The 26,369-nt window shown below is 35.7% G+C and overlaps 1 protein-coding gene across 1 annotated transcript; it reads left to right on the top strand.

Moving 5' to 3' along the window:
- Positions 1-1,318: 1,318 nt before the first annotated feature.
- On the top strand, positions 1,319-25,215 carry LOC129263405 (cornifelin-like). Its single transcript, XM_064100850.1, has 6 exons — positions 1,319-1,601; positions 8,355-8,387; positions 17,929-17,984; positions 19,150-19,243; positions 20,361-20,500; positions 22,377-25,215. Exons 2-6 carry the CDS (start codon positions 8,372-8,374, stop codon positions 22,482-22,484), a joined length of 414 nt encoding a protein of 137 aa, XP_063956920.1. The 5' UTR covers positions 1,319-1,601; positions 8,355-8,371; the 3' UTR covers positions 22,485-25,215.
- The last annotated feature ends 1,154 nt before the right edge of the window (positions 25,216-26,369 follow it).

Genomic DNA, 26,369 nt, shown 5'->3' with positions numbered 1-26,369 from the left:
AAATAAAAGCATTTTGGAACTTGGGTGGCTTTTTTAATAGAAAAAAGTCGTATAGTGCTTAAATGATATAGGTAATAATGTTAGCTTGCTTTTCGTATTCAGAAGTGAATATGAGTAGTTGGAGATTATGTAGATATTGTTTTCGCAGTAGATATATTTCTCTCTTTCTCCCCCTCCCCCCTTTATCATGTTTATTATAAAGTATAATATAACACATTTGCGTTTCAGCCTTTCTCTCTCTTTCTTTTCCTCCCACCCCTCCCCGCCCCTCTACCTCCAACTCTTTCTGGCATATTTATATGAAGACATCCATGTCCCCCCCCCCATCTAACTTCATCTCTTTATTTTCAATCGTCTAAGTTTTAGCCCCCCCCCCCCCCCCCATGTCTATATCCGACTCTGTGGCCCGTATTCTGAAGTCAGGTTTAACTTAGACCACGGTCTAAGTCTGTGCTAAAAAAAAATTTGGGTATGTTTCTTATGTTTACTTTGCTCTTTCCTGATTCATCGATGGTGTAGACAATAATTTATTTATACTTCATACACAACTATGAATGATTTAAGAGCCAAATGAGCTGAAATATGATATCTCTACTGTTAGTGATTTATGTAACAATTGGCCATCCATACTTAAACCACAACTTTAAACCTGAGTTTAACTTAAACTCGACTTCAGAATACGGGCCTCTGCATTTACCGTTTCTCTCTGTCCCTTCCCTTCTTTCATCTCCATATCACCTTTTCTCGGGTCCCTTCTTCTTCCCTCTTTCCCCATCCCCCCAAATACAATACCCATGACCTAGAGACGATTGGAGGCGAAGGTGTGTGCCATTGTCACGGCAGAGAACAAAACACCATTCAATTTTGATCGAGGAAAAATATACATTTTTATCAAAAGAGAGTGGGTGTATGAAAAGGGAAGGAAGAGAGAGAGAGAGATTGACTGGGGGAAGGAGGGACATTAGAGGGAGAGGGTTAGAGACAGACTGCCAGGCAGAGAATAGATATAGGAACGAAAAGATAGATCGAGAAACAGAGAGGGATAGAGTGGAAAATAGACAGAGAGAGAAGGGGAGTGGGCAGAGGTATTGACCTAGAGGGGGTTTGGGGAAACTGGGAGGCAAGAGGGAGAGGGAGAGAGGGAGAGCAAATAAAGAGAGTGAATGAAGAAAGAGGGGAATACCATGGACACAGAAAAGGAGTGAAGTAGAAGGGGGAGAGAGTGCGTGAGTGTGTGTGTGTATGTGTGTGTGTGAGAGAGATATGAGAAAGAGGGAAAGATAGAGGGGAGAAGGGAAAATAAACGGAAACAAAAAAAGAAAGAAAGAAATAAAAAAGAGACATACAGACCGGCATATGCAGACAGAGAGTTGGGAGCTCGACAAAAGAGAAAAGGAAAGCGAAAGAAAGAAAGAGAGAGGGAGAGAAAATTGTGGAACGTTCACCATATTTTACTCTTTTTTTAATACCAAGTATAAACATAACAGGCGTCCCTGGGGCGGATCAACTGGTGTGTGACGCTACCAGCAGCGCTAATACTACAGTCCTCATATTCCTGGCGTGTGTACATATCCACAGGTTCTTACCGCTCAGTAAATAGGGTAAGTCTTTTTTAATTTATGCAATTAGATATATTCATTATTGCATGGTATTTTGATGATATTTTCAAATGCATCACCATGAAGAAGATTAGTTTTGTGTTCGATTGATTTAGCGACATTTTTAGAATTGTTTCCGAAGTTGGAGGCAGGTTGCAATCGTTGCATTGCGAAATGCAATGGGCGTGGCGGCGCGCTTAGCCATATATGTCAATGTTTAAACATATTTTGTTGTTCTTCAAAATTCTTATTAAAAGGATTGACGAATGCAAAGTTTTGTTATACATTCTACAATTTTTACAACAGACTGATATGGAACGCCATTGACCATGTTAATAGCATGAAAAGGAAAATATTAACTGTATATATTATTGTGTCATTATGCATGTTTCACGTTTGTTGATTGAAATGTTTAACAATGTATATAGTGTACTGCTACAATATGCACATGATATCATAATTTTTCATCCCATAATACGTATAATGATTACACAGGCACACCAAACAATCATGGATACCATTCAAATCACAAAAATGTGTATTCTCTAATCATGCTAATTAACATGCATGTTTTATTCCTTTGAATTGTCATGCAAAAGCGGACTTCAGTTTTCAAACCAATAGGTTGATAGAGTAGTCACCGTTACGGTCATGCTTATTATTTGCTCTAGGCCTAATGAACCTAGCTGCTCTTATATTCTTATTTTTGTATTTTAATTATTACGCATATTTTTTTTTTCATGTCGGCCTGCGATCTTTTCTACAAGATCAGGACAAAAGGGCTATTTTTCAGACCAACGACACTTCATCTGCATTATGTTGATATTTGAATTGCACTTAAAAAAAAAAAAAACAATTGCTCGTTTTTACTTGTCTATGCCATCAGCTCCGTTGTTGTAATCTCTACTTCTAATACTTGTTTTCCATATAATCAAATTAATACATGGGATGAGTAGGGTCCATTGATGACTAAGCATTACGTTGAATTGCATATATGTATGTATGCATGCATGTACCCACACCCTCAAATACACACATATATACACACATTAATGCTTTAATACATTCAGCTTGGCATTTATAAAGCGGTTCTTTTTCATTATTATTCAAACATGCTCAAAGCGCTTAATAAAAAAGAATAAAATCTGTTCTCTAGTGTTTACAATGTAATGGAAGTAGGGAAAATAAATATCTTTTTCGTTTTTGTTTCTTTAATATTTCCACTGAAGGACATGAACGTATGTTGCTAGGATTATAAAGAAGACAACATTATTTGCAGTAGAAAAATAAACGCACGACCAATAAGTAACATTTCTTGGGGAGTTTATTTTAACAGTGAATCTTGAATAATTTTTTGTAAGTGATTCAAGGGAACAAAATGGAGTTGGCTTTGTGACACTTTGTTTTGGTGGTAGTACTCATGCCTACGGTAATTGTGGCAAATATATTTTTTCCCTGGGGGAGGGCAGTCAAATGTATTGCGGTACACATGCCTGACCAAATTATTTCCAAACACCCCCTAAGCAAGTTTTTCGCGGGCTCCTTTTTACACATTTTGGCCCCTAAACAAGTTATCGCCAAAATATGACCCCTAAGTAAGTTTTGTACAATGGGGAAGAACCCAAACACTTTTCAGAAACGAGGAGGAACCCCCACCCCGGGGGGGGGGGGCATACCCTTAACACGTTTTAAAAAAAGCTTTGGAAAAAAAACATACCCTAAATACGTTTGACCCTGCGATTGACCATTGACCAGTCTTTTAAAACCACCCTTTTTAAAAAGGTTTTTGTTTTTATACCCTTAACTTGTGCACGCGCGGCCCGCGTCCAAAACTGAGAAAACGCCCCTTTAAACGCGTTTCTTTTTTGTCACTTAGTTCATAGCATTGTTGCACACTTAAAAGTTTGGGCAACATACTGTCCACTGTGTTGGGTAATGTATGTTGGTAAATATATATATATATTTGGCAATTATTATCCAATTGAGCAAATTTGTTACCCAATCATTTGTTTTTGTTACCCAATTTGACATATTTTAACCAATAGTTGTGTGGATGGTATATTGCCCAGAATTGGTTACAAGTTGGGCATTTTTTACCCAACTATTTTAAGAGTGTGACAGTTTCTGTTGCTCAGTGTAAGGATATTTTCATTCATTTATTCATTATTTTTTTTGCGGTGGGAGATCCCATATGGTAGAATGATTTTTCATCATTAAATATTCACTCATACTGAGTCATAGTACTTATTTCACCAGTAAATGAATTAATTTAACTTTAATCAAAATAGATTGTAAACCTGCGTTCTTGGCTTTGTTTACCTTTTTTTTATATTCATTTCCTCCCTATTGGTGTCCCGACTATAACATTATTTAACCATTTTACTTCAACGATTGAAATAAACTTATAATAGCGCTACATTAGAAAAAATTGCATAAAATTAATATGTCATGATGATCCTTCATAAATAACAAACATATGATAATAAAAACAACAATAATAATAATAACTTAACTTATATAGCGCTTTACATTAAATCCATATCAAAGCGCTTTACAATGTAGAATATTATATCAAATATTCAAACAAACAAACAAAAGTGAATTAGAAATAACCATCTAGATTAAGTCGATTTGTGTTTCTACATATATTTCTGGAGATTCAACGCCATCCTTGGATTACGTGTATTATTTAATGGCATATATTACCATGGTAACGGATAATCATAAAAGATCTTGTCTGATAAGCGCCGTCGACAGAGGAGTACTCATGTATTATGCAAGTGTTGTGAAGTCGTGCTTACACTCATGTAGCCATATTGTTATCAATTTACTGAACGATTGCTATAAACATGTACTTCATATATCACTAACTGTATATGCAACTTTATTGACAGATGATAAAATTTGTCACTTTATCACGAGACTCTATGAGACACGTGCATTATATGTCTTCTTTCCATTTTTCATAATTGTTTTATCGAGAATATTTTTTTTTACTTGCTGTTTCTTATTTTAATAATAAATTTTGTTACCATAGTAGTTTAAAATTAAGTAGACTTGGGGCCCGTTTCATAAAGGACTTGCAACTGTTGTAGCTTTGCCATTATGGCACTACCATGGTAACAGGGCTCATTAGCCATTCAGAATCAAGGTTACCATGATAGTTGCAAGTCCTTTATGAAACGGGCCCCTGATCATGGTCGTAGGCAGTGGGGGCAGGGGGTGGTTGCCCCCTAAAGTTTGAAAACTTAACCCATTACCTAACGGAACCAGGTGATACCTGTACAAAAAGCATATGGTAATGACATAATTCAGTAGTCAACAGATTGACTTTTTGTACTGAAATTTATCACAAATTGCACCAAAGGCATGCACGAAATGCTTCTATTATACTTTTAAAATGCAACAGCGTCCCAATGACAAGGTCGGTTGCTTCGCTCCCTTGGTTTCGAGTTGGTTTTTTTCTTTCTCAAAAAGGTTTACGCTTGATGCCCCTTCCCCCCCCCCCCCCCAAAAAAAAAGCGTACGGCCATGGACTTGAAATGCTTGACCTCACAACAATTGTATTTGTTTTAATGTCAAAATTTCAAAAACTTATCCCTCTTTACAGATCTATCTTGTCCATTTTTTAATATCCCCTTGTCTTTCCCCGTCCCTAATCTCTCTCTCTCTTTCTTTCTCTCTCTCTTCCATTCTCTTTGAATATATAAAGCAAAGGTCGCCGCTATTTCCGGAATCCAGTTTCCCGTTCAATTTTTGTAATAGCTATATTAAAAAATAATTACCGGTATTGAAAAATATATATATTTAAAATTTGAAAATTTGTCCAGGATCCCTCAAATACACAATTACACCGGTCCCTATACCCGTGTATTCATGCATCTATTTAACAACCAAGCCTTGTTTTATGCTTGCTATGTATCCGTATCCAACAATAATTAGTGTAATAGGACTGAAAGGTTTATGTTGGGCGATAACAACTAAATGGGTAGGCCCTACTCACTTTCAGAATGGCGTCATGATCAAAACCAATAATATCAGGGTGCATGCAAAGCCATGTTATTACCCGATATGCTGTTGATTTGATTGGCTTTATAGCTCACCGGTTTGGTGCTTTTACGCTGATTAATCCAGGGGGTCACTCGACGAATGAACCCTTTTTGTTTAATGCAACCATTTCAGTCTTAATTTGGTTAACGAAGTGCGGTGTTCCGGTAGCTCTAAAGTGCTAATGACTTGACGCGATGGCAAGTTATTTTATCTTACCAAGTTGGCTTAGAAAGTGTTGTATGTCGACTTGGTGAAATACACTCTCTCGCACATTCGACGTATAAAAGGTTGTATGTCGATGTAAGTTATGTTGCCAAGTAAACTTATAAACAGTTGTTTGCAATAGAGCGAAAGGGAAGCGGATTAATTTTGTGTTCTTGTTCAAGTTCAAGTTTTTATTTTCCATTTCCATTATCAACATTATAAGCAAATACAAATCAAACACACATTATAAATATAAACAAATACAAATGAAATATGATAACAATTATTACAAATCAATTACAAGTTCCAAAATATTCGTAAAATAGTTTTAACAGAATCTGATATGGAAATGAGGGGATCCACTAAAAAGCATTGCTTGTAGAGTGTGGATCCCCTACACTTGTAAATAACAATAATAATAATAATATTCGGCTTTTATATAGCGCTTAATACACAGAAGCATCGTGTCTAAGCGCTTTACAAATATATTATTACCCCGGTCATCGGATCCTGGCATGCACGCATACAATGTATGCACCTTCTCCACTCACTGGGGAGCATTCCAACAAGAGTTGACTACATAGTCCTACCGCATCATAACGCTCTCACATATGATAGACCATCAAACAAAATCCTAAATCGGTTCAATGAGCACGAAACCTATTGTATAGCATATAAATGAAAGAATAAGATCAATGAAAGTCTGAAAACATTTGGACAAGCAATAAGAAAGTTATGAGCATTTCAGTGTCAAAATCACTAATGATATGCAGATCCTCCTATCGGCAACGCGACCAAGATTTGTAAATAAATGTACACAAGTTTGCACACGGAAAACATTCCACAGTGCTCGTTGTAATGATCGTACAAATTATTTGTCAATGATATATTTTATGAAACCTCGATATGGTCTCCTAAGATTCGATCAATCGAGACTCGATAAAAGTGACAATTTAAATAAATATGTCGAAACGCATGTACATTTCTCTGATTTTTTTTCAGCATCATAATCATCAAATATTCTAAAAATGAAATATTTTCATTTGATTTTTTTTTATCAATTACAGAGTCAATAGTCCAAATCACTCTTTACTGAATGTTGGTGTGGAGTTCTTTTTCTGATTGTCCCTTCTGTATTAAATACATATAGTACGTCGGTTATGGATTCAATTTAGCCAGTGATAGGTCAATAGCCGCAAAGTTCCATTTGTTGTATTTTAGGTTTTTGACGTCACCTAAGTGAATATAGCTACGTTGTATCTACGTATATAAACTACATACTAAAACATTTATGTTTAATAAATGACATTTTATAGGGAGATTTCTGCCCACAGCGCTCTGCGCTTCGGGCAAAATAAAATCCCCAGGGGAACATATAACTCCGTTGGGGAATGAAATGTAATATCCAACCTCTAGATAGGTAATATATGTATACTATTCAACCTCCAGGTAAGCAGTTATCTGTTGATTATTTTATTCCCCTCAAAACCCATTACTCCATTCCTTACCGTGATATTGCAGACTTAATTGTATCTAAACCACGTTAGCATACGCTTGAATGGTCCTCAACCGTATGGCAAAAGCTAACAAGCTCCCCTCTCATAAAAGGCTGTATGAATCATTCCAAATTTTCAACAATACGTCTTTTCACTTCCCCTGGTTTCGAAAGCATTCTGAATAAATATCAGAATGTTAAGTCAAATAACTAGATGAAAAGAAAAATATCCGTGCGAGCTGTTCACCGATTAATGGAACAAATTATAATTTATCATGTACATGGTAACTGTTCATGATTAGTGAACATTAGAAGAACAGTGGAACTTTGTTAATACCGCTGAAATTGGCCATTCTCCATATTTTATATGACTTATATGATTTGTACAATTTGATCCTGTATATATTTTATTCTTTTTATATGGAAATAAATACAAACAAACGTTACTGTCGATATTCTATATGTTTACCTGTATTATATATATTTTTAGCGCTATAATTCTTCTTGCCTTTTTTAAATTTCAATTCTTTCCATGAAATATATCGTATTTCTTTCCCGATATTCCACTCTCCCTTTTGTTGTCTCCCCTCCTGTTTATCAGCTTCTTCTCATGTTTTTATTTTTTTATTTTTTATGCATTTCATGCATAATTGTCAGTTTTCGCCTTTAATTGTGCATTGAACATTTGAACAGGTAGGGTCCATGATGTGAAATAATACCTCTATCAGGGGAACCGCATTATTTAATATTTGCTTTTAGTGGACCTCTCATTTCCATACACATACATTACTGTGTATTCTTTTTCTTATACTTTATACAACAATGTATGTAAACTTTGATTCATATTTTCTTTCCCTTTTATTTGGAATTGAAATAAAAGGTATCAAAATAATTTTGAATTTCTTTGACTGTTATCGTTTATTGATTATCTTTTATATTCTATGTTTCATGAAACAATTCCAATATAATGTTACATTTTTTATTTATGTGTTGTTGTTGTTTTCCAGGAGTTTAGATCAGCACAATGGCCACTCAATATCGTGAGTATTTCTTGATTTTCTTTATATTTTTTAATTTTATTATTATTATAATCATTTTTATTATTATCGTTATTATTATAATTAATATTATTATTATTGTATTGTATTGTATTGTACATATTCAACTTGTGTGTCATATACTGTGTTAATTATTTAATCATGTATTGTCAAAAATATGTATTATAGTGATTTCAATAAAGGACCCCTGTGGAAGGGTTTAAAAAAAATATATATATATTATTATTATTACCATTATTACTATTATAATTACTACTAAATCTACTACTACTACTACAGCTGCTGGTACTACTACTACCACTACTACTACTACTACTACTACTACTACTACTACTACTACTACTACTACTACTACAGCTGCTACTACTTCTACTAATACTACTACTACTACTACTACTACTGATAATAAAATATACTACTACTACTACTACTACTACTACCACTACTACTACTACTATACAGCTGCTACTACTACTTCTACTACTACCTATTATTATTATTATTAATATTGTTATTATTATCATTATCATTATTGTTGTTAATTATTATTATCATTATTTGCTAATATATTTCTTTCTAGTTTAAACCTTAGAGTAAATCTAAGTATTGTGTCATATAGATCAATCAGTCTAATCATATTCTTAAGGTAATGCACCCACGGTAATTATGCAAACATTTTTGGGGGGAGGGGTTAATTCGTTTCATAAATGCGTTCTCGTCAAAGAGGTCGACCTCGGATAAACCATTGGTCGACATTTATCTTATCGAAAAGTAGACAAGCTAAGGAAAAATCAGCTTCGTAAAAATCATTTTCCTAATTGTTGGTGTTTGCCTTTCCAAGGTGCGAGGATGTACATGTACCTCTTGACTTCTATTACAGTCCAGTATCTGTAACAGATTCCGTCTCTATTGATTTGTCTCCACAGAAATTTGAAAATTTGATAAATGTGCATTTAGAAAAAGTAAATGAATTAATTTAACTTTAATCAAAATAGATTGTAAAAGAATGAAGAATAGACCAAAATCCCAAAACAGCAGTATTATCAATCATACAGGATAATGATATATACAAACATACATGAGACGCCATTTACGCTTGATTAGTAATTTCATTATTGGAAGTTTGAAATCATGTCTTTTTTTTTAATCAAGCGATTCAGCGTAACATTGTTCCGTGTGAAATTCAGCTGAATCTATGCTTTTAAATTGGTATGTACGTTAATTCAAGTATATTGAACATGTTCAAGCAATGACAATAAATTGGTGATAATTAGCACCGTTTTATGAATAACCAAGAGTCATAGCAAACACTGTATATACTCTAAAAAAAGTTTACCCAATATTGGGTAAAATGGGGACATTTATGTTTGCTGGGTAAAATATTACCAAATACGTTGTTAATTTTACGCAATGTTGCGTTGAAATTTAGCTTGAAAACATGCAGGTTCCCTTTCGACCCAACATTTTTACTCAATCTTGTTTGGAGTGTACGACCTTATGTTATACTATCCACAAGAATGATGTGGTTAATTCAAGAACTCTACTGACATCATCACCTTGCTATCCCAGAGGAAAATCACAGGAATTACACCTTTCTTTAATCATCATCATCATCATCACCATCATCATCATCACCAACACCACCATCATCACTACCACCACCATCACCACCATCATCATCATCATCACCATCATCACAATCATCATCATCATTATCATCATCACCACCACCATAATCACAATCACCATTATCATCATCATCATTATTATCATAAACAAATGTGTAAATCGTTCGCCTCGCTTGTACACTTACTTTCAGGAATAGTACTCACTTTATAGAATTCAAATCGAGTTTAAATTATGAATTATCATCATGAAAACAATTAATCACAATTAAAGTGGCGATTTCAGATATGGTTTTCAAAAGACTGACTTCCATGTGACACTGTTGGAGGTGCCGTGGACCAGTGGTCTAAGGCGCCTGATTGGACACATGGAAGCCCGGGGTTCGATTCCCGGCCACCCGCTCGGTGGTGATGATTGTTTGGTTACCTGATCGCTTAGGGACCTTGTAAGCAACCAACCAGAGTACTGACGGCTTTAAGTCCCCTCAGAGGGACCTCGTAATTAGCATGAATGCTTTACTAAGGGCACTATCGCACCAAGAGTAATCGAATCCCTGTCCCCGGAATCCAAAACCCCCCGCTCTGCCGACTGAGCTATCGCGCCTCCTTATTCCACGTGTGATCATGAGCAAGACCATGGGCCGTATGCATAAAAAGTAGCAATTGCTTGTGCTAGCCTTTTACTTGAATCCGTATGCATAAACATAAGCAAGTGCTTGCAAGCAAATGCTTTTGCTAGCAAGCACAAGCAATTGCTTGATGTCCGCAAGCCATTGCTTAAAGATCAAGCAATTGCTTAAAAACGTATGCATAAAACGAACCTTTTGCTTGTTCTTATAAGCAATTGCTTACGTTTTTTCAAGCTCCGTCATAGCAGCTTGAGCTCTTGCTTAATCGGGACGTTCGCGGTTAAGCATCATGTTTATGCTCGTTAGAGAAAAACCAAAGTTGTACAGGAGTAGAATAAATCGAGAAGAAATTGCTCCCGAGACCTATCGGAAACTATTCCGTTTCGACAAAGAGAACGTTGAGTGGTTAGCACACAGGTTCATATCTGAACATGATGAAAAACGGGGAGGATGTCTGACAACGGTGGAGAGCAAAGGCTACCCCACACGCATGACATTTGAATACACTACTAGTATGCGAAACCCGCCTTTGTTCTCCCATGAATGATGTTCGCACCGGCGTGACGTCGCTATTGTTGAGATCGTAAGCAATTGCTTGCTGGAGGCAAGCAAAAGGTTTGAGCACAAGCAAAATGTTATGCATACGGATTTAAGCAATTGCTTGAGCTTGATCTTTTGCTTGACAAGCAATTGCTTGTGCTTGAAGCAATTGCTTGCAAGCAATTGCTACTTTTTATGCATACGGCCCATTCTAGCAACAATACTCTCTTATCCTCCATTAAAACAGATAAAATGCTTTACGTATTATTGGTACCAATGTAAGCATTATTAAATGAAAATCTGAAATACTTCCAATGTAATACGTATATATGTTTATTTTCACTATTTTTCAATAAATAAATAACATCTTACGTCATGCTGCTTGTCTACAAACTTGGGGGGGGGGATGAATTAAGAAAGAGAATGAGTTCATTTAATATCGATTCTAACTCGTTGACCGATCGATTAATTGTCAGAATGAAATAGATATAGCTCCATATCCTTAGAAGGTCATGAACACACTCTAACATGTCCAAGGAACATATGTTTCCTTTCATTACAAAAATGATGATTGACGAGTTTGTTTAGAAAATGTGCATTGTGCATTTCCAACATCACCTGAAAAGCGTTATTCACTTTTTTCCAGGATATGTATAAGCCTACATACTACCTTTTTTATCCAAATTTCTATCTTATAGTGAATAGTTTAGTTCAAAGACAATCAAGTTTACGGTAAAATATTTTATGAATATTGTGTGACGTTCCTTTAATCCAATTTGTTCAAAACAACTTGTTACACAGTGAAAACGCGGTAAAAAATTTTATGCAACGCTCTTTACTTATTAAACTTTACATTAGTTGCTTAACAATTCAGACAACAATGCTTAATTTATTAAGAATTTAATAATGAAAAATAGATTTGTTTTGAATATATTAAATATTTATTTAAACCGTTTAAAAACAATTAATGTAAGGTCCACAGAGTTAACAGCGTTGTGTACAAAATGAATATAATTAACAGGGTTTTTGTGAATTGGGGTGGGCATAGCCTTCCCCAGCGTGTACAACTAGTTCAATTTCATGCAAGGGAACTCCTCAGTGAAGTTTTGAAATAAAATATAAAATAACTGTGAAGAACCTCCGGAAAAGACCGACCCCAGTAAGTGTCTGGGAATATTATTTTTCTCAATGTTAATATTCAATCAAACGCCGTATTTACCGAGACGAATGAAAACTGTGCAAATATTTGCCTATCACATTCATCCCAAAGAAGCCTGTGCATTGTAAATTGAAAGAAACTCCTACCGTATACACGGTAAATAGGGTGTAAAAGGGTGGCGGCTACCGACAAATGGAACAGTGTTGGGGTGAAAAATCAGCTTTACACCTCCCTAATTGGTTGAGCACCCCCACGCCTCTCTTGCTCTCTCTCTGTTTTTCCCTCTGTCTCCCTATTCCAGACTGGCCCTTGTGTGGGAAAGCTATATGCTCAGAAAAGCCAAACAATACAGATATTCACAAATTAGCAGTGCTGGCTGCTATTGGAATTGAAGGGGGGGGGGGGGTAATGTGACTCTTCCCCCTCTCTATTTCTCTCTCAAACACACACACACCCTCCCCCTCACACACTTCCAACCCTCTATCATTTCTCTCTCTCACCTCCCCCCCCCCTTTCCCTGATCATCCCTCAAGCCCACATACAACTGACATTACTATATCTCTCTCCACCCCCACCCCCTGTATCTCCCCCCTTCCCTCTCTCTCTCTCTCTCTCTCTTCCTCTCTCTCCATAACCCTCTTCACCCTGACCGCCCTCTCAACATTTATTTCCTCCCTTCTCTCATCAAAATTAATCCAATTTCATGTTCTCTTTCGAGTCACGTTTCTCATTGTAACGATGCCCTTCCCTGTTTTCATTCAATAAAATTCATTCTGTGGGCGATTCATACCCCATTCAAACCAGAGAAAACGGTAAAACTAACTCAATCGCTTTATCAATTCGCACTTCCCTATTCATTTAGTTATTCATTTACCTACTCATTCATTCATTCATTCATTTATTCATTCGTTCGTTCATTCATACATTCATTCGTTCGTTCACTCGTTCATTAATTTTGTTCATTTATTCAGTCATGGTCATTCGTTCGTGCTTTCATTCGCTCATTCTTCCATCCATTCATTCATCCAGTTATTAAAATCAGTGCAATTCAATTCAATTTCATTTTATTGTCCACATGGAAATTCGTCATTTATTTATCAATCAATTCATCGATCATTTATTCATTGAATCATCGTTCACAATCCATTTTATTTATTTTATTGCCTTAATCATTCATTATCCGTTTAATCAATTCAGTTTATATCTCTTAGATTTTTCTTTCAAACAAGTGCTCACTTAGTTTACCAATAATGCATATAGCACTTCCATTTATTTGAAAGCAGGATAAAAGAGCATTGTAGATTAAATGCCCTGTTCACGGGCATAGATGCCGCGGCCGGGGATCGAACCCCGGACTTTCCTTGTTTAGCCAGGCGCCTTTGACCATTTGGCCACGGTACCTCCACCGTGGCCGAATATACAGTGCGTATCAAAAAAAGTTTACACTTGGAAAAAAATCCTGTAAACTTATACATTTGTAATGTCCTGAAGATTTTTCCACATTTTAACATTGGTACAGATCCATTTAAAGGTTTCATGACACAGAAATCAAATGACGATATAACTGTCGAAAAATATTTCCGCTTGAGTGAGCACCACTTACTATTGAAAAGTTAGTGAAAAATGATTTGCGCAGAACTTTGAAATAGTTATGCGAATAAAAGTAGACCTTAATCATGAATGACACGTGGAATTTAGCTAGTAAAATTGATTTGAAGATATCTTTTACCTTTTCAATGTGTTTCCTTGCCCAAACCGCTTCGAGGAGTGCATTGCGGCCCACCCCACTCCCCCCACACACCGAGGCCATTGTGACGATATTTGCTTTACACTGAGCTCTTATTTACATAAAATGGCTTAGGCTTGATTTTCATTTTGTTAATCATTGTCAAGCTTGGGAAAAGTGTGGAGAAACAAGTATAAAATGAAAGATGAAATGTAAGCCAACTTTAAATGACAAAAACTTAGTGAAAAAAATGCTAGAGATGTCTGGTATAAACTTTTGTTCAGATTCAGTTATATCCTCAGATCCAGCTGGCAAAAAAAGGGTAAAGGTTGTGTTTACTAAGTGTTGGCATTTCAATTTGGGTGGCAAAATTGTTAGAAAATGTTTGAATTCATCCGTTTTATTTCAATCGACTAAAAGTGCAAGGGAAATGTAAGAGAAATTTTCGCAGGGTAAGTTTGATTTCGCCCTTTCCCCTTGACACAGCGTACAAACGAGCATTTCTGTGCAAACAGATTTCTGCGAGCTTTACTCAAATGGACAGTGCTCACTTAAGTGTAACATTCTGTCAAAACCTTTACTTTCATTGGATAGATGAGACCAAAATCCAAGATTGTATGTGAAAAAATTACCCACATGTTGTATATTTTTTAAATTCCCAGGGCTTTTTCAAAGTGTTAACTTTTTTTTATACGCACTGTACGGTAAGATGTATCGATCATAAACGCCCTACACATAATCTGACAGTCCAAAATAGCCAAATAATTAAAAAACAAAATAAACTTTCCAAATTAGACCCTTGAAACATGTTAATGGAAGGTACGAATGGATGAAATTAAAGCAAATTTTGCAAACTAAAGAAATTGTTGAAATATTTTGATAGGCTTTTTTTTCTGCCTGGCATGCAACGATTTCTAATCGATTCGTTAAAGCAATTCATTAATTCCCAAATGATAACTGCCACAAAATCACTAACGGAGATAGGAATATCATATAAACTGTGTACTTGTTGATAAACTTGTTTGTTTTAGTTTCTCACGATGAAAATCATGTCGTAATTTGCAAATAATCTAAAGGTAAAATAACATTACGCCCAGTACCACATTTTCAGCTACAACTATGATTGTTGCTGCTGATATTGCAAGGGACTAGTTAATGTTTATAACGCGTGAAACAATTATTATTATGATGATGGTGATGATGATTATTATTATTATTATTATTTGTTGTATTAGTAATAGTAGTAGTAGTATGTAGTGGTGGTAATAGTAGTAGTAGTAGTAGTAGTAGAAGTAGTAGAAGTAGCAGTCGTAGAAGTAGTAGTAGTAGTAGTAGTGGTGGTAATAGTAGTAGTAGTAGTAGTCGTAGTAGTAGTAGTAGAAGTAGTAGTAGTAGTAGTAGTAGAAGTAGTAGTAGTAGTAGTAGTAGTAGTGGTGGTAATAATAGTAGTAGTAGTAGTAGTAGAAGTAGTAGTAGTAGTAGTAGTAGAAGTAGTAGTAGTAGTAGTAGTGGTGGTAATAGTAGTAGTAGTAGTAGTAGTAGTAGTAGTAGTAGTAGAAGTAGTAGTAGTAGTAGTAGTAGTAGTAGTAGTAGTAGTAGCAGTAGTAGTAGTAGTAGTTGTTGTAGCAGTAGTAGTAGTAGTAGTAGTAGCAGTAGCAGCAGTAGTAGTAGTAGTAGTAGTAGTAGTAGTAGTAGTAGTAGTAGTAGTAAGATCATCATCATAACAAAGTGATATCATGCAAAGATATAATGTGTATAAAGTACATGTATGCAATGAATTACAAAACAGAAAATAATTCATAAAATATACCGAACATATATCAAATCTGTGGTGTATATAAAATCCAATAGCATGTGTCATTCATGGTATATCACAGTGATACATTTGCCGCTAAACAAAGAGAACATAAGGGAGACGCACATGATCATATTCCACTTCATTGATCCGGTGCTAAACCTTGATACGTGTGGAAGGAGGTGTTTGTGTATGACTGTGTTAACATGGTTAAAGGGCATACGAACCAGCTTAGCCCAACCTCAAGTCCTCAACTACCCATATCTGGCCAGGTTTAATACCCATAATGCAACAATCTGAGCAGTGTAGTCTTGTGATACAGGCTCATTTGAATGTTAAGACATTTATAGCACACAGCCAATTGAGATATTGTTGGTGTTGCAATTCATTAAATTGATGTGGAAATCCCCCATTAAAAAAGCAATCTTTGTTTTTCGAGAAATGGATTGAGTAAAAAGTCATTGAAGGTTTCCAGAAAATGTTGAGTATTTGAATTTGGAGGTCAGTATAAAACTCCCAGTATCAGATTTTTTTTCTTTTGGGTTGATAATTTTAACAAAGAGTGATTCTAAAGCATCATTGGATAAAGTCATATTATTTATAAGATTATATTCGTATGCTGGGGTATTTAAAGTGCAACACCGCCACCGGGTCTAAGTGTTCTGTTATTAACAACTAGATTAAAATCGGAGAGTGAAAAAAGAGAACAAGGATTTTCTGAGAACCACGCTTTAGTTAATCCAATGATTGAATATTTTGGAAACTGATTATTATCAAGAAATAATTTTAACTTATCGAAATTGTTCTTGGTACTACGAATATTTAGATGGAGAAGAAAAATGTCTTCTTCAAGACTGCTAGAATTAATGAAAGATTCAAAATTTTGTTCTGTAAAATACTGTGAAGTATTAAGCTGCCCACATGGGTCATTTGGGTCAAAGTTTGAGTTAAGATCGGCAGTATTATCATTTAGGTATTTTTTTTTCAAGTATCATTATAGGGGTTTTCTAACGAAGCGCCGTTTTGTGATGAAAGGGACAACAGGTCATCGTAAATCATGATAGATTTTAGCCAATCACATGATACAATTCATCATTAGTCAATGTACAATAATGCTTTAAAAGAGAAGCTTGCTCAACCGGTAGAAATTACCACACTTTTTTGTTAAAACGTTGAATATCCGCTACAATACTTTTCAATGGACTATTGTTCGTATTAAGTATAACGAGCAATACAAACCATGGACCCGGACCACGGAACCACAGTAAAAAGCTAAATTGTGATTCATTGATTTATATTGTTTATTCTACTTAATACGAACATTTCTGTAGTCCATTGAAAGGTATTTTAGCAGACCTGCCAGTGTCAATCAAAGTGACATTTCACCCTATAACATTAAAGTTTTACATTCTTCAATAAGAAAATCCTATATGAAAAGCCTTTAGGGCTTACATTCTTAAAAAAGGTTCAAAGATTTAGCAAAGCCTCGTTCAGACGTGGGACCCTAGTCGGAATGTCTATTGTACGTGTCGATCAATTTCCAAAGATATTTCTCATATCAAGACCAGGACAAACTAAGGCTGATTTGCACGGTGGAAGGTCGGAGTAGTGCCCATCTGGACAGGGATTCTCCGACCCACCTCCGTCCAAGTTACCCCTACTTGTTTCCGGAAGCCATCGGTTATGTAGGCCTACATGTCGTCGTATATTTATCACATCCCATTTGTTTTATCCAGCCATATTAATGATTGTGAGAAATTAAATAGAAACCAACCACATCATAAGGGATATATGTTGGCATGATTTTGATTTGATTTGATTTATTCACCAACGATAACAACATATTTACAGATGTTTACATATTACATTATTATGTCATGCATATAAATATTACAGAAATGAAACATACATGTATATGTTAAGAGCTGATAAAAGGGACCAGAAAATAGCACAAGTGCTAGTCGAGCCTGGCCCCTACACATATTAGTAATATAGGCGAATATTGAACTTTGAATGTATTTTTTGTTTCTTTGTTTGTTCGTTTTTTAGAAAAATGTGAGACTCGTGAAGTGGTAGTCACCCAGCCAGGCGCGACGGTGGTGCACGTGAGTACGGGCAGGACAGTCATACCAATGAAACCGGCTCCCAACCCAACCGATTGTATGCAATTGGTAATAACGTAATAGCAATGATCGGTCTGGAGTCGGTTTCGTTGGTGCGACTATAGAATAAAGACAGTATGCATAATTCACTGTAATAGGCATAAGCTCATAACTAATCAAATTGATAATGGTTCCTTTCCCAGAATGCAATTTTTTTGGTCACGTGACTCAATGAGATACATTATGTGAGCGATATTCTCTTCAAGAGTTTCTGCATTTTATTCATAAATTAATGATAAATTCATATCTTCATATAATAAGAATGATATAAATAAATACATTTGAATATTACAATCGAGAAAAAAATTATAATAAAACTGATAAAGACTGAGAATATGGGTTACAGTAAGTCGGGTAAAATCATAGAAATATATACTAATTTGCGTTATTAATTACTATATATCTATGGGTAAAATGCAGGAACCAGCAATTATAAGGAGTTATTTATGCAGTTTAATGAAGTCTTCGGACTTTTGTCATGTAATCATTCCCTACAATAAAACCAAAACTGAATTGAAATTGAATTGATATTTTCCCACTTGAGGTCATCTTATCCGTTTACTTATACAACATTTATACCAAGAAGTTGTAGGTTGTCAAGAAACTAAATGGATAAGAGAACGAGTCCATCATTCCTGTTTTGTCAGTGATCAATGATCATCGCACTTACCATCTTTAACCTTCCAGTTCGCTTAGTTTATTTCGGTACCGAATGATTTTATCAAAATTTAGCATGTTTAGTATCCCATCTCTTCTTGCTTTACGAAAATCGACTACTGAATGAAATGAACAATATTTCCAGTTATGAATTATTGATACATGGACTATTATTACTTATTATTATTATTGTTATTATTATTATTATTCCAATGCATTTTGCAGTAAGATGGATATTTGATGGGCAACTGTCCCTTTTAATTTGGTGTGCAAGTTTCGACAGAATATGTTAATATTACCATAATTATAAAAAATAAATTGATTGAAGAAAACGAGGGGGGTATTTGGAGTGTCTCTCGCCCAATGTGAAGCCTGAGTATGTTAGTTGCTGTAAGGTAGCCTTTCAGTTTGTATTATTTATCTCTTTTTTTTTATCTGGTGAAATTATCAGGTGACTAGCACGGTGACCAATCCTCTGATGCCACGTGGTAACCCACGTGACTGGCACACTGGAATCTGCTCCTGCTTTGAGGACATTCCAATCTGTAAGTATGGTATTGAAGAAATATTTGACGTGTTGTCCTCTTTCACTTATCACAGAGCAAGCCTACTTTGAAATAATAAATGGATGCGCTATTCATCCTTCATGTACACATTATTTTTATGACGTTTTGTTAATTGTTTGTTCGCAAAATAAAAGGGATGGTCCGGGCTAATAGTATTTATAGCTTAATAAATAGTATAGAATTCACTGAGCAAAATGCCGAAATTTTTGTCAAAATCGGATAACCAATAAGAAAGTTATTGAATTTTAAAGTTTAGCAATATTTTGTGAAAGCAGTCGTCGTGAATATTCATTAGGTGGCTGATGATGTCACATCCCCACTTGTTCTTTGATAATTTATTATATAAAATTAGGTTTATTCAAAAAATTTCCTCCAAGAACTAGAAAAATTGGATTGACAACTGATTTAGTGCATTAGATATTTATTGCTGCAACGTATTTCATTATAAGGGAGAAATATTATTCACACAAGTATGAAATAATGAAAAAAATATGATTTTATGTAATAACATAATAAAACGGAAAGTGGGGATGTGACATCATCAGCCCACCTAATGAATATTCATGACGACTTTTTTCATTTGTTATCCGATTTTGATAAAATTTTCGGCATTTTTGCTTAGTGAATTTTACTCTATGTATTAGGATATAAATATTTTCAGCCCGGACCATCCCTTTAATTATTGCAAAATTTGATCTTCTAACGAATGACTGTTTTTTTATTCATCAATTTATTTCTTAATCCTTTGATTCCTATTGAATTTTTGAAGAGTCAATTTTAAAACTAAGAGAAATTGATTTATGATGTATAAAGTTTATCTGCATTTTGTGTATGTCGGTGGTGGTCACTGGGGAGTCGTGCAAAGGGGCACCCCTCCACCAGAAATTTTGAAAAATGAAAAAGATTGTAGTGTAGTCTGCCCTTGCAACCCTTCCCTTGTTTCCTACCTTCCACTCGCCCCCCCCCCCCCCTTTCCCTTTTTTAATAAATGCTGGTGGCGCTAGTGGCGGAATTAATCCCCATTTTCAGCTTCTCCTCAACTGAAAATATCTAAAATTTCAACTCTTCTCCTATTCAACCTTATCTTCAATTTCAGGTCTGCTGGGTGTGTTCCTTGGCCCATGTCATCAGTGCTGTATCGCGTCTGATATGGGAGAGAACTGCTGCGTGCCTTGCTGCGTACCAAACTCACTCATTACGATGAGGACCCAGATTAGAGGGCGCCATAACATTCAGGTAACTCCTCCTTCCACATGCTGCGCTCATACATGATACACCTGCACACACACACACAAACACACACACACATATATATCGAGGTTAATTCCTCTTCCATATTTATACTAATACATACACCTGCACATATAAATACACATTATTTCATTTTTTATTTTTTATTTAACAAGTGCACTAGCCAGGCGCCTTAGACCACTCGGCCACGGCACCTCAGCTACACGGCACCACATTATACCGAGGTGACTCTCTCTTCCACTCACTCACACATACACCCGCACACGGAAGTACACATGATATCGAGGCAACACCCTCTTCAACACACCCTTACACCCCCACGTGATATACAGGTAACTCCCTCTTCAACACACTCATACCAAAATCCACACACTCACCCACACACACGTATAGATGTTTTTTTTTTTTTTTTTTTTTTTTTTTTAAACAAACAAGTGCACACCTAGTTACCAATAATGCATATAGCATTTCCATTTATTTGAAAGCAGGATAAAAGAGCATTGTAGATTAAATGCCTTGCTCACGGGCATAGGTGCCGTGGCCGGGGATCGAACCCCGGACTTTCCATGTATAGCCAGGCGCCTTAGACCACTCGGCCACGGCACCTCTGACAGCTACACGCACCACATTATACCGAGGTGACTCTCTCTTCCACTCACTCACACATACACCCGCACACGGAAGTACACATGATATCGAGGCAACACCCTCTTCAACACAACCTTACACACCCACACCCCCACATGATATACAGGTAACTCCCTCTTCAACACACTCATACCAAAATCCACACACTCACCCACACACACGTATACATGATGTCCAGATAACTCCCTCTCCCACACACTCACAGACACAATCACGTACATCTACATGATCAAATTGTGTTGAATACCTCAGATTCTACTGGCATCCCACACTCGCTAATCATACACCCGCACCCTCATATACTTTAAAAGAGGAGTGAACTGTGTATGGTCTCTCATTGACTGCCATGACTGTGTGTTATGAATACATAGTCTTAAAATATACGTTTTCTGATATTTACTAATACTACAGAGAATAAATTGACCTATATTTGTATTTGTTTAGAGAAACTAAAATGTTTTAAGAGGAAATGTTATTGTCTTGCTACTTGGTAACATGATTATTGCGGTATAAATATATTGAGTAGTTAATATTAGTATGTTATCATTCAAGTGGGTCTATATTACTAGACTACACTAGTATTATGGGTCAGGAAACTGGTCAGGTATAAGAAGTTGGTGACTTGACTCGAGATGGCGCTTTGGTTCGTATCTGCTTTAAAGCGTTCAGGAGACTCACCTTGCCTCACACACTCATGTACTTACCAATGAAGAATACGCATGATTTTGTTTTACATTTAAGTATAATGAATAATTTTTGAATTCATTTAGGGCTAATTAAAGTAGTCATTCGTTTATATATGTAAAAATTAATTCATCCATGATATCATCCATCAAGTTATTCCCCATCAATGTTGTTTGTTACTGTTACCCCCATCCCCCAAATAATAATAAATAAATAAAATAAAATAAATGAATAAAATAAATAAATAAATAGATAGATAACAATGACAATGTAATAAAGGTTTTGATGATAATGAGAAAATAAGTCCATGTCAAAGAAAAGGCAAATACTAGTACCTTGTGGACGATAATATTGTCAAAAATAATGGCAAAAATATATTTTTTTATTTCAAAATTGTTGAAAAGGTCACAATTTACGTTCCTTTATGACTTTTATTTTTACATGTTGTGTCTCTTTCAACTCTCATTATTTCACTGTCTTCCATTTATATTTCATTTATTCATGTATTTCTTTTTCTATCATGTGACAGGGTACGATCCTCAGCGACTGTTGTCTGTCTACTTTCTTGGAGCCGTTTGCACAATGTCAGCTCGCGCGGGAAGTGAAGGCCATTAAGGGGGGAAAAGCACAGGCCTAAGACCACTAGCAACGATCTATGAGCTCTACAGCAGGTCACGAGCAAACGACATCTTACAATTCGCAGACATTTACACTTTAAATGTAGTTTACTTACACAATACTATTCCGATGATTCTAATATTTACAATTGACTTTGATTTTTTCTCCGTGTGTATGGGCTAGGAAAATTGTAAATTTATTTCATTGTTAAGATGTCGAAATTCAAACACAGTCGACTGATTTTCCAATGCCATTTTCATTGTTATTATCATACATTCTACCAACCTAATAAAAGTAACTAGAATATGGTTGGTTTGGTAGAAATGGTGTTGTGACGTGCATTTAGCAATAGTAAAGCTAAAATCGTTTCCAAGTCAAATGCGATGAGGAGCAATGCGGAATGGTACACTGAAAAAAAAAAATTTGGTAAAATTTTAACCAGCACGAGGGTAATTATGTATCCAACCAATTCGGGGCAGTATTTAACCCAATGCGGGGAAGCATATTGTCAAGTAAGGTACAAAAAATATAAGCAGCAATTATACTTTAGAGTGGGCACAATTTTCATCACACTGGATAAAAAGATATGCCCAAAAGAAATGCCCAAAGTTGGTTGCACACAAAATTACCCTCATGGAGCATTTTTACCCATTATGTGTAGCTAAAAGGGAATGAAACGATATTTGCATTTAGATGGACCTTTAATAATCATTTTTTTAACTCATTTTGTTCTACCATGATGTTTAACTGTAATTAGGTATGAATGATCATTGGCGGCCAAAGCCAAAAATTTTATGGGAAGGACGCAGGAAACAAAATTGACAAGCCAAAAAACAAATTAAGAAAAAAAGGTTATCAACCAAAATTTCAGGGAGGGACTACCAAAACATTTTGACAAGCAAAAAAAAAAAAAGAAAAAAAGTCATCAACAACAAATTTAGGGGGGACACGTCCCCCCGCTTCCGCCGCCTATGTAAATGAGAGCTTCTTGGTAGTACAAATTTGAATTAAACATCAGCGAAGCATTACCAATCTAAAACAAATCTATAACTTTTCCCTTAATTTCTGTGTAAGGGGTTTAAAGTGTCCCCATTTAGCATGTTTAGATATTAGATTGATAAGAAAGCTATACCACAAAATTTTGGACCAAAAACTTTCCCCTTTACAAGACGGTCCAAAGTGCATGCGTTTAGAACGCGTCTTGGCTGAAACAATTTCAGAATCTGGGGATAAAAGTTCCTCGACTGCTTTTCAAAAAAAAAAAAAAAAAAAAGGTTGCTTTAGATTGACAACAAAATCGACTCACCTAACATGCCTATAAGGAGTATATTCTTTCAAGAATGGTTTATACTTTTGAGAAAAACATGCGGTGTTGCAATGGATAAAACCTTGTTATTAGGAGATAGAGAAAGTATCAACATGCAACAGTAATGAGCAAATAAATAATTTTAACACCTTTTTTACAGTGTAGCCTATTCGTAGTCAGATAGTGAGGTGTCGGAAATGATGCTCACCAGAAAGGTAAATTCGAGCAAAGGCAGTAAAGAGCATTTAATATTGTACATTTTAATACTCAGATTCTGTGTGTGTCTATGATTCAAGGTTATATAAGATATTCAATAATTATGAATATTTTATAATCGTATTACTACACATCAAGATGTTTTTTTTTAATTGGAATTATATGGTGAAATACTTAATGATGCAACCTTCCTAATGAACAGGTTATTAACTTGTTAAAATTGTCGTTTAATAATCCATTGTTTTCTTAATACATTCATTTCTTCATTATATTGTTATAATGTAGCAATGAATAGATAGTCATACATTGTAATTTAGTAAGTACTGGTCATGCGGACATGCCTTATTTCTAATTATACATAGGAAGCAAACATTACCTTAGCACTCTCTCTATAGTAATTTCTTGTAACTTCTTGCCTTTTATAATGTTCTGAGTGTGTATTCACAGTAATTTGTACAAAAATATTGACAATCTATATTTGTCACCTTGCTTAGCATATAAAGGGATAGTATAGGTATACCTGTGTACTTACAATATGAATAAGTAGTTAAATGTCATTTGTGCTTCAGAAAACGTTTTACAAATTCGTAAATAGAATACAATCCCTGGATTTGGTAACTTGGTCCATATTCTGGATGAATATAAATGTAGAAGTTACTTGTTTCAAGAGGGGGGAGCTACTGGCCCCAACTCTGAAGTAGAACATATTTATGGGAACAATAAACCGAGGACCCCAACAACAAAGACTCATTAATTCAAAACAGTGGACTCATCAATAAAATGGCGTAGTTAACCATGGCAACATGCGTCAATTTGGCGCACTTTGACAAAAACGCGCATTAGTATTGGACATTTTTGTAATATATGCGGTAAATAACCGTAATTTATAAAGGAAATCTGCATAAACCATGGGTTCAACCGATGGTTTTAAAAACTACCTTAGTGAATTCGGGCCACAGCGTTAAGATTTTTGACCCCTTGACTTCTGTGTGTATAGGCCTATAAAATCACTCCAAAAGTTGCAAGGGGATATTTCGAAGAGAACACAATTGCAGTGACCCTTTCCAGTGCCTTGTGTTGGGGAGAACCTCGATGCAAGAAACCCCCTTCCAACAAATCATTCAACAGAATCAATTTTATTACTAAATTATAATTATTGAGTATTCAATTTTAGGTAAATACCTGTACAGGTATGCACTTCGAAAATAAAGACTAGACAGTATCAGTATATTCGAAAATACTTGTCTTCATTTGATTTATGACGAATGAGCGGTTCATGTGTGCACCTCGGTTGAGTCATAGTTGTAGACAAATTTGGTCTTTATTTCGCCGACGCGTCGTACGTCGCTGGGCTACGTTGCGACGTACCGTAATAATCACGTGCGTATGCCAAGCTAACTTTGTATGCGCGGTATACCGTTACGTAAAAAGTACGTTTAACGTTACGTCGGCGAATTTGTCTAGAACTATATTGCAACGATGGACCACGTACGTGAAATGGGTAAGTTGCCAATTCGTCCACTCACCACATGGTCTACCTTCATTTGGTCTAATGTCATTCCGTCCATTAACATTTTGTCTAACAACTATTTGATCTACATGTAATAACTATTTAGTGCAATCATAATTTCGTCTAATCTGCAGTTCGTCTATATTACCAATTAGTCTAAAAACCAGTTGGACTAGTACCCATTTTCTTTTCCTTCATTTTTGCAAAAGTTCGATTAGACTTAATGGTATATGGACTAAATATCTATTGGATCAACTGGTTATTAGACGGAATGGCATTAGACTAAATGAAAGTAGACCATTATGGTGAGTGGACGAACTGATGGTAGACCAAATAATAGTAGACGAATTGGCAATTGGACGAATTGGCATTGGACGAATTGGAAATAAACCCGTGAAATGTTACTATAAGCTAAGGGGACGTCACACTGACACAAGTTCGATTGACGAGAAACAGGATTTGCTCGTCTTTCTGGCCGTGTTGGCAGTGTATTTCGATACGATCGAGGAGGCGTGTCGGTGACGACCATTTTTCACAATGAAATTACAAGGCAATATTAGACGAGCAACAATTTATTGATGTTTTTCTTTATTCTTTCTTCCTCTTCTTCCTCATCTCTCTCCTTTACACCACTTAAATAAATGCTAAAGACGATCGCCCCCATACCCCCCCCCCCCCCTCTATCGCCGGCCTTGGGATTTAACCGTAATTTATAAAGGAAATCTGCATAAACCATGGGTTCAACCGATGGTTTTAAAAACCACCTTTGTGAATTCGGGCCACAGCTTTAAGATTTTTGACCCCCTTGACTTCTGTGTATATGCCTTAAATTCACTCCAAAAGTTGCAAGGGGATATTTCGAACAGAACAAA

Source organism: Lytechinus pictus, chromosome 6 (genome assembly GCF_037042905.1).
Source record: "Lytechinus pictus isolate F3 Inbred chromosome 6, Lp3.0, whole genome shotgun sequence".
Taxonomy (NCBI): Eukaryota; Metazoa; Echinodermata; class Echinoidea; order Temnopleuroida; family Toxopneustidae; genus Lytechinus; species Lytechinus pictus.
The sequence above is the reverse complement of the archived record's forward strand: the minus strand, read 5'-3'. Positions and strand labels throughout refer to the sequence as shown.

Bases quoted from the DNA above. Each gene is read 5' to 3' on its own strand.
- LOC129263405 (XM_064100850.1), top strand. The intron at 17,985-19,149 runs GTGAGTACGGGC...TGAAATTATCAG, and splicing joins CAGGCGCGACGGTGGTGCAC to GTGACTAGCACGGTGACCAA. The intron at 20,501-22,376 runs GTAACTCCTCCT...ATCATGTGACAG, and splicing joins GAGGGCGCCATAACATTCAG to GGTACGATCCTCAGCGACTG.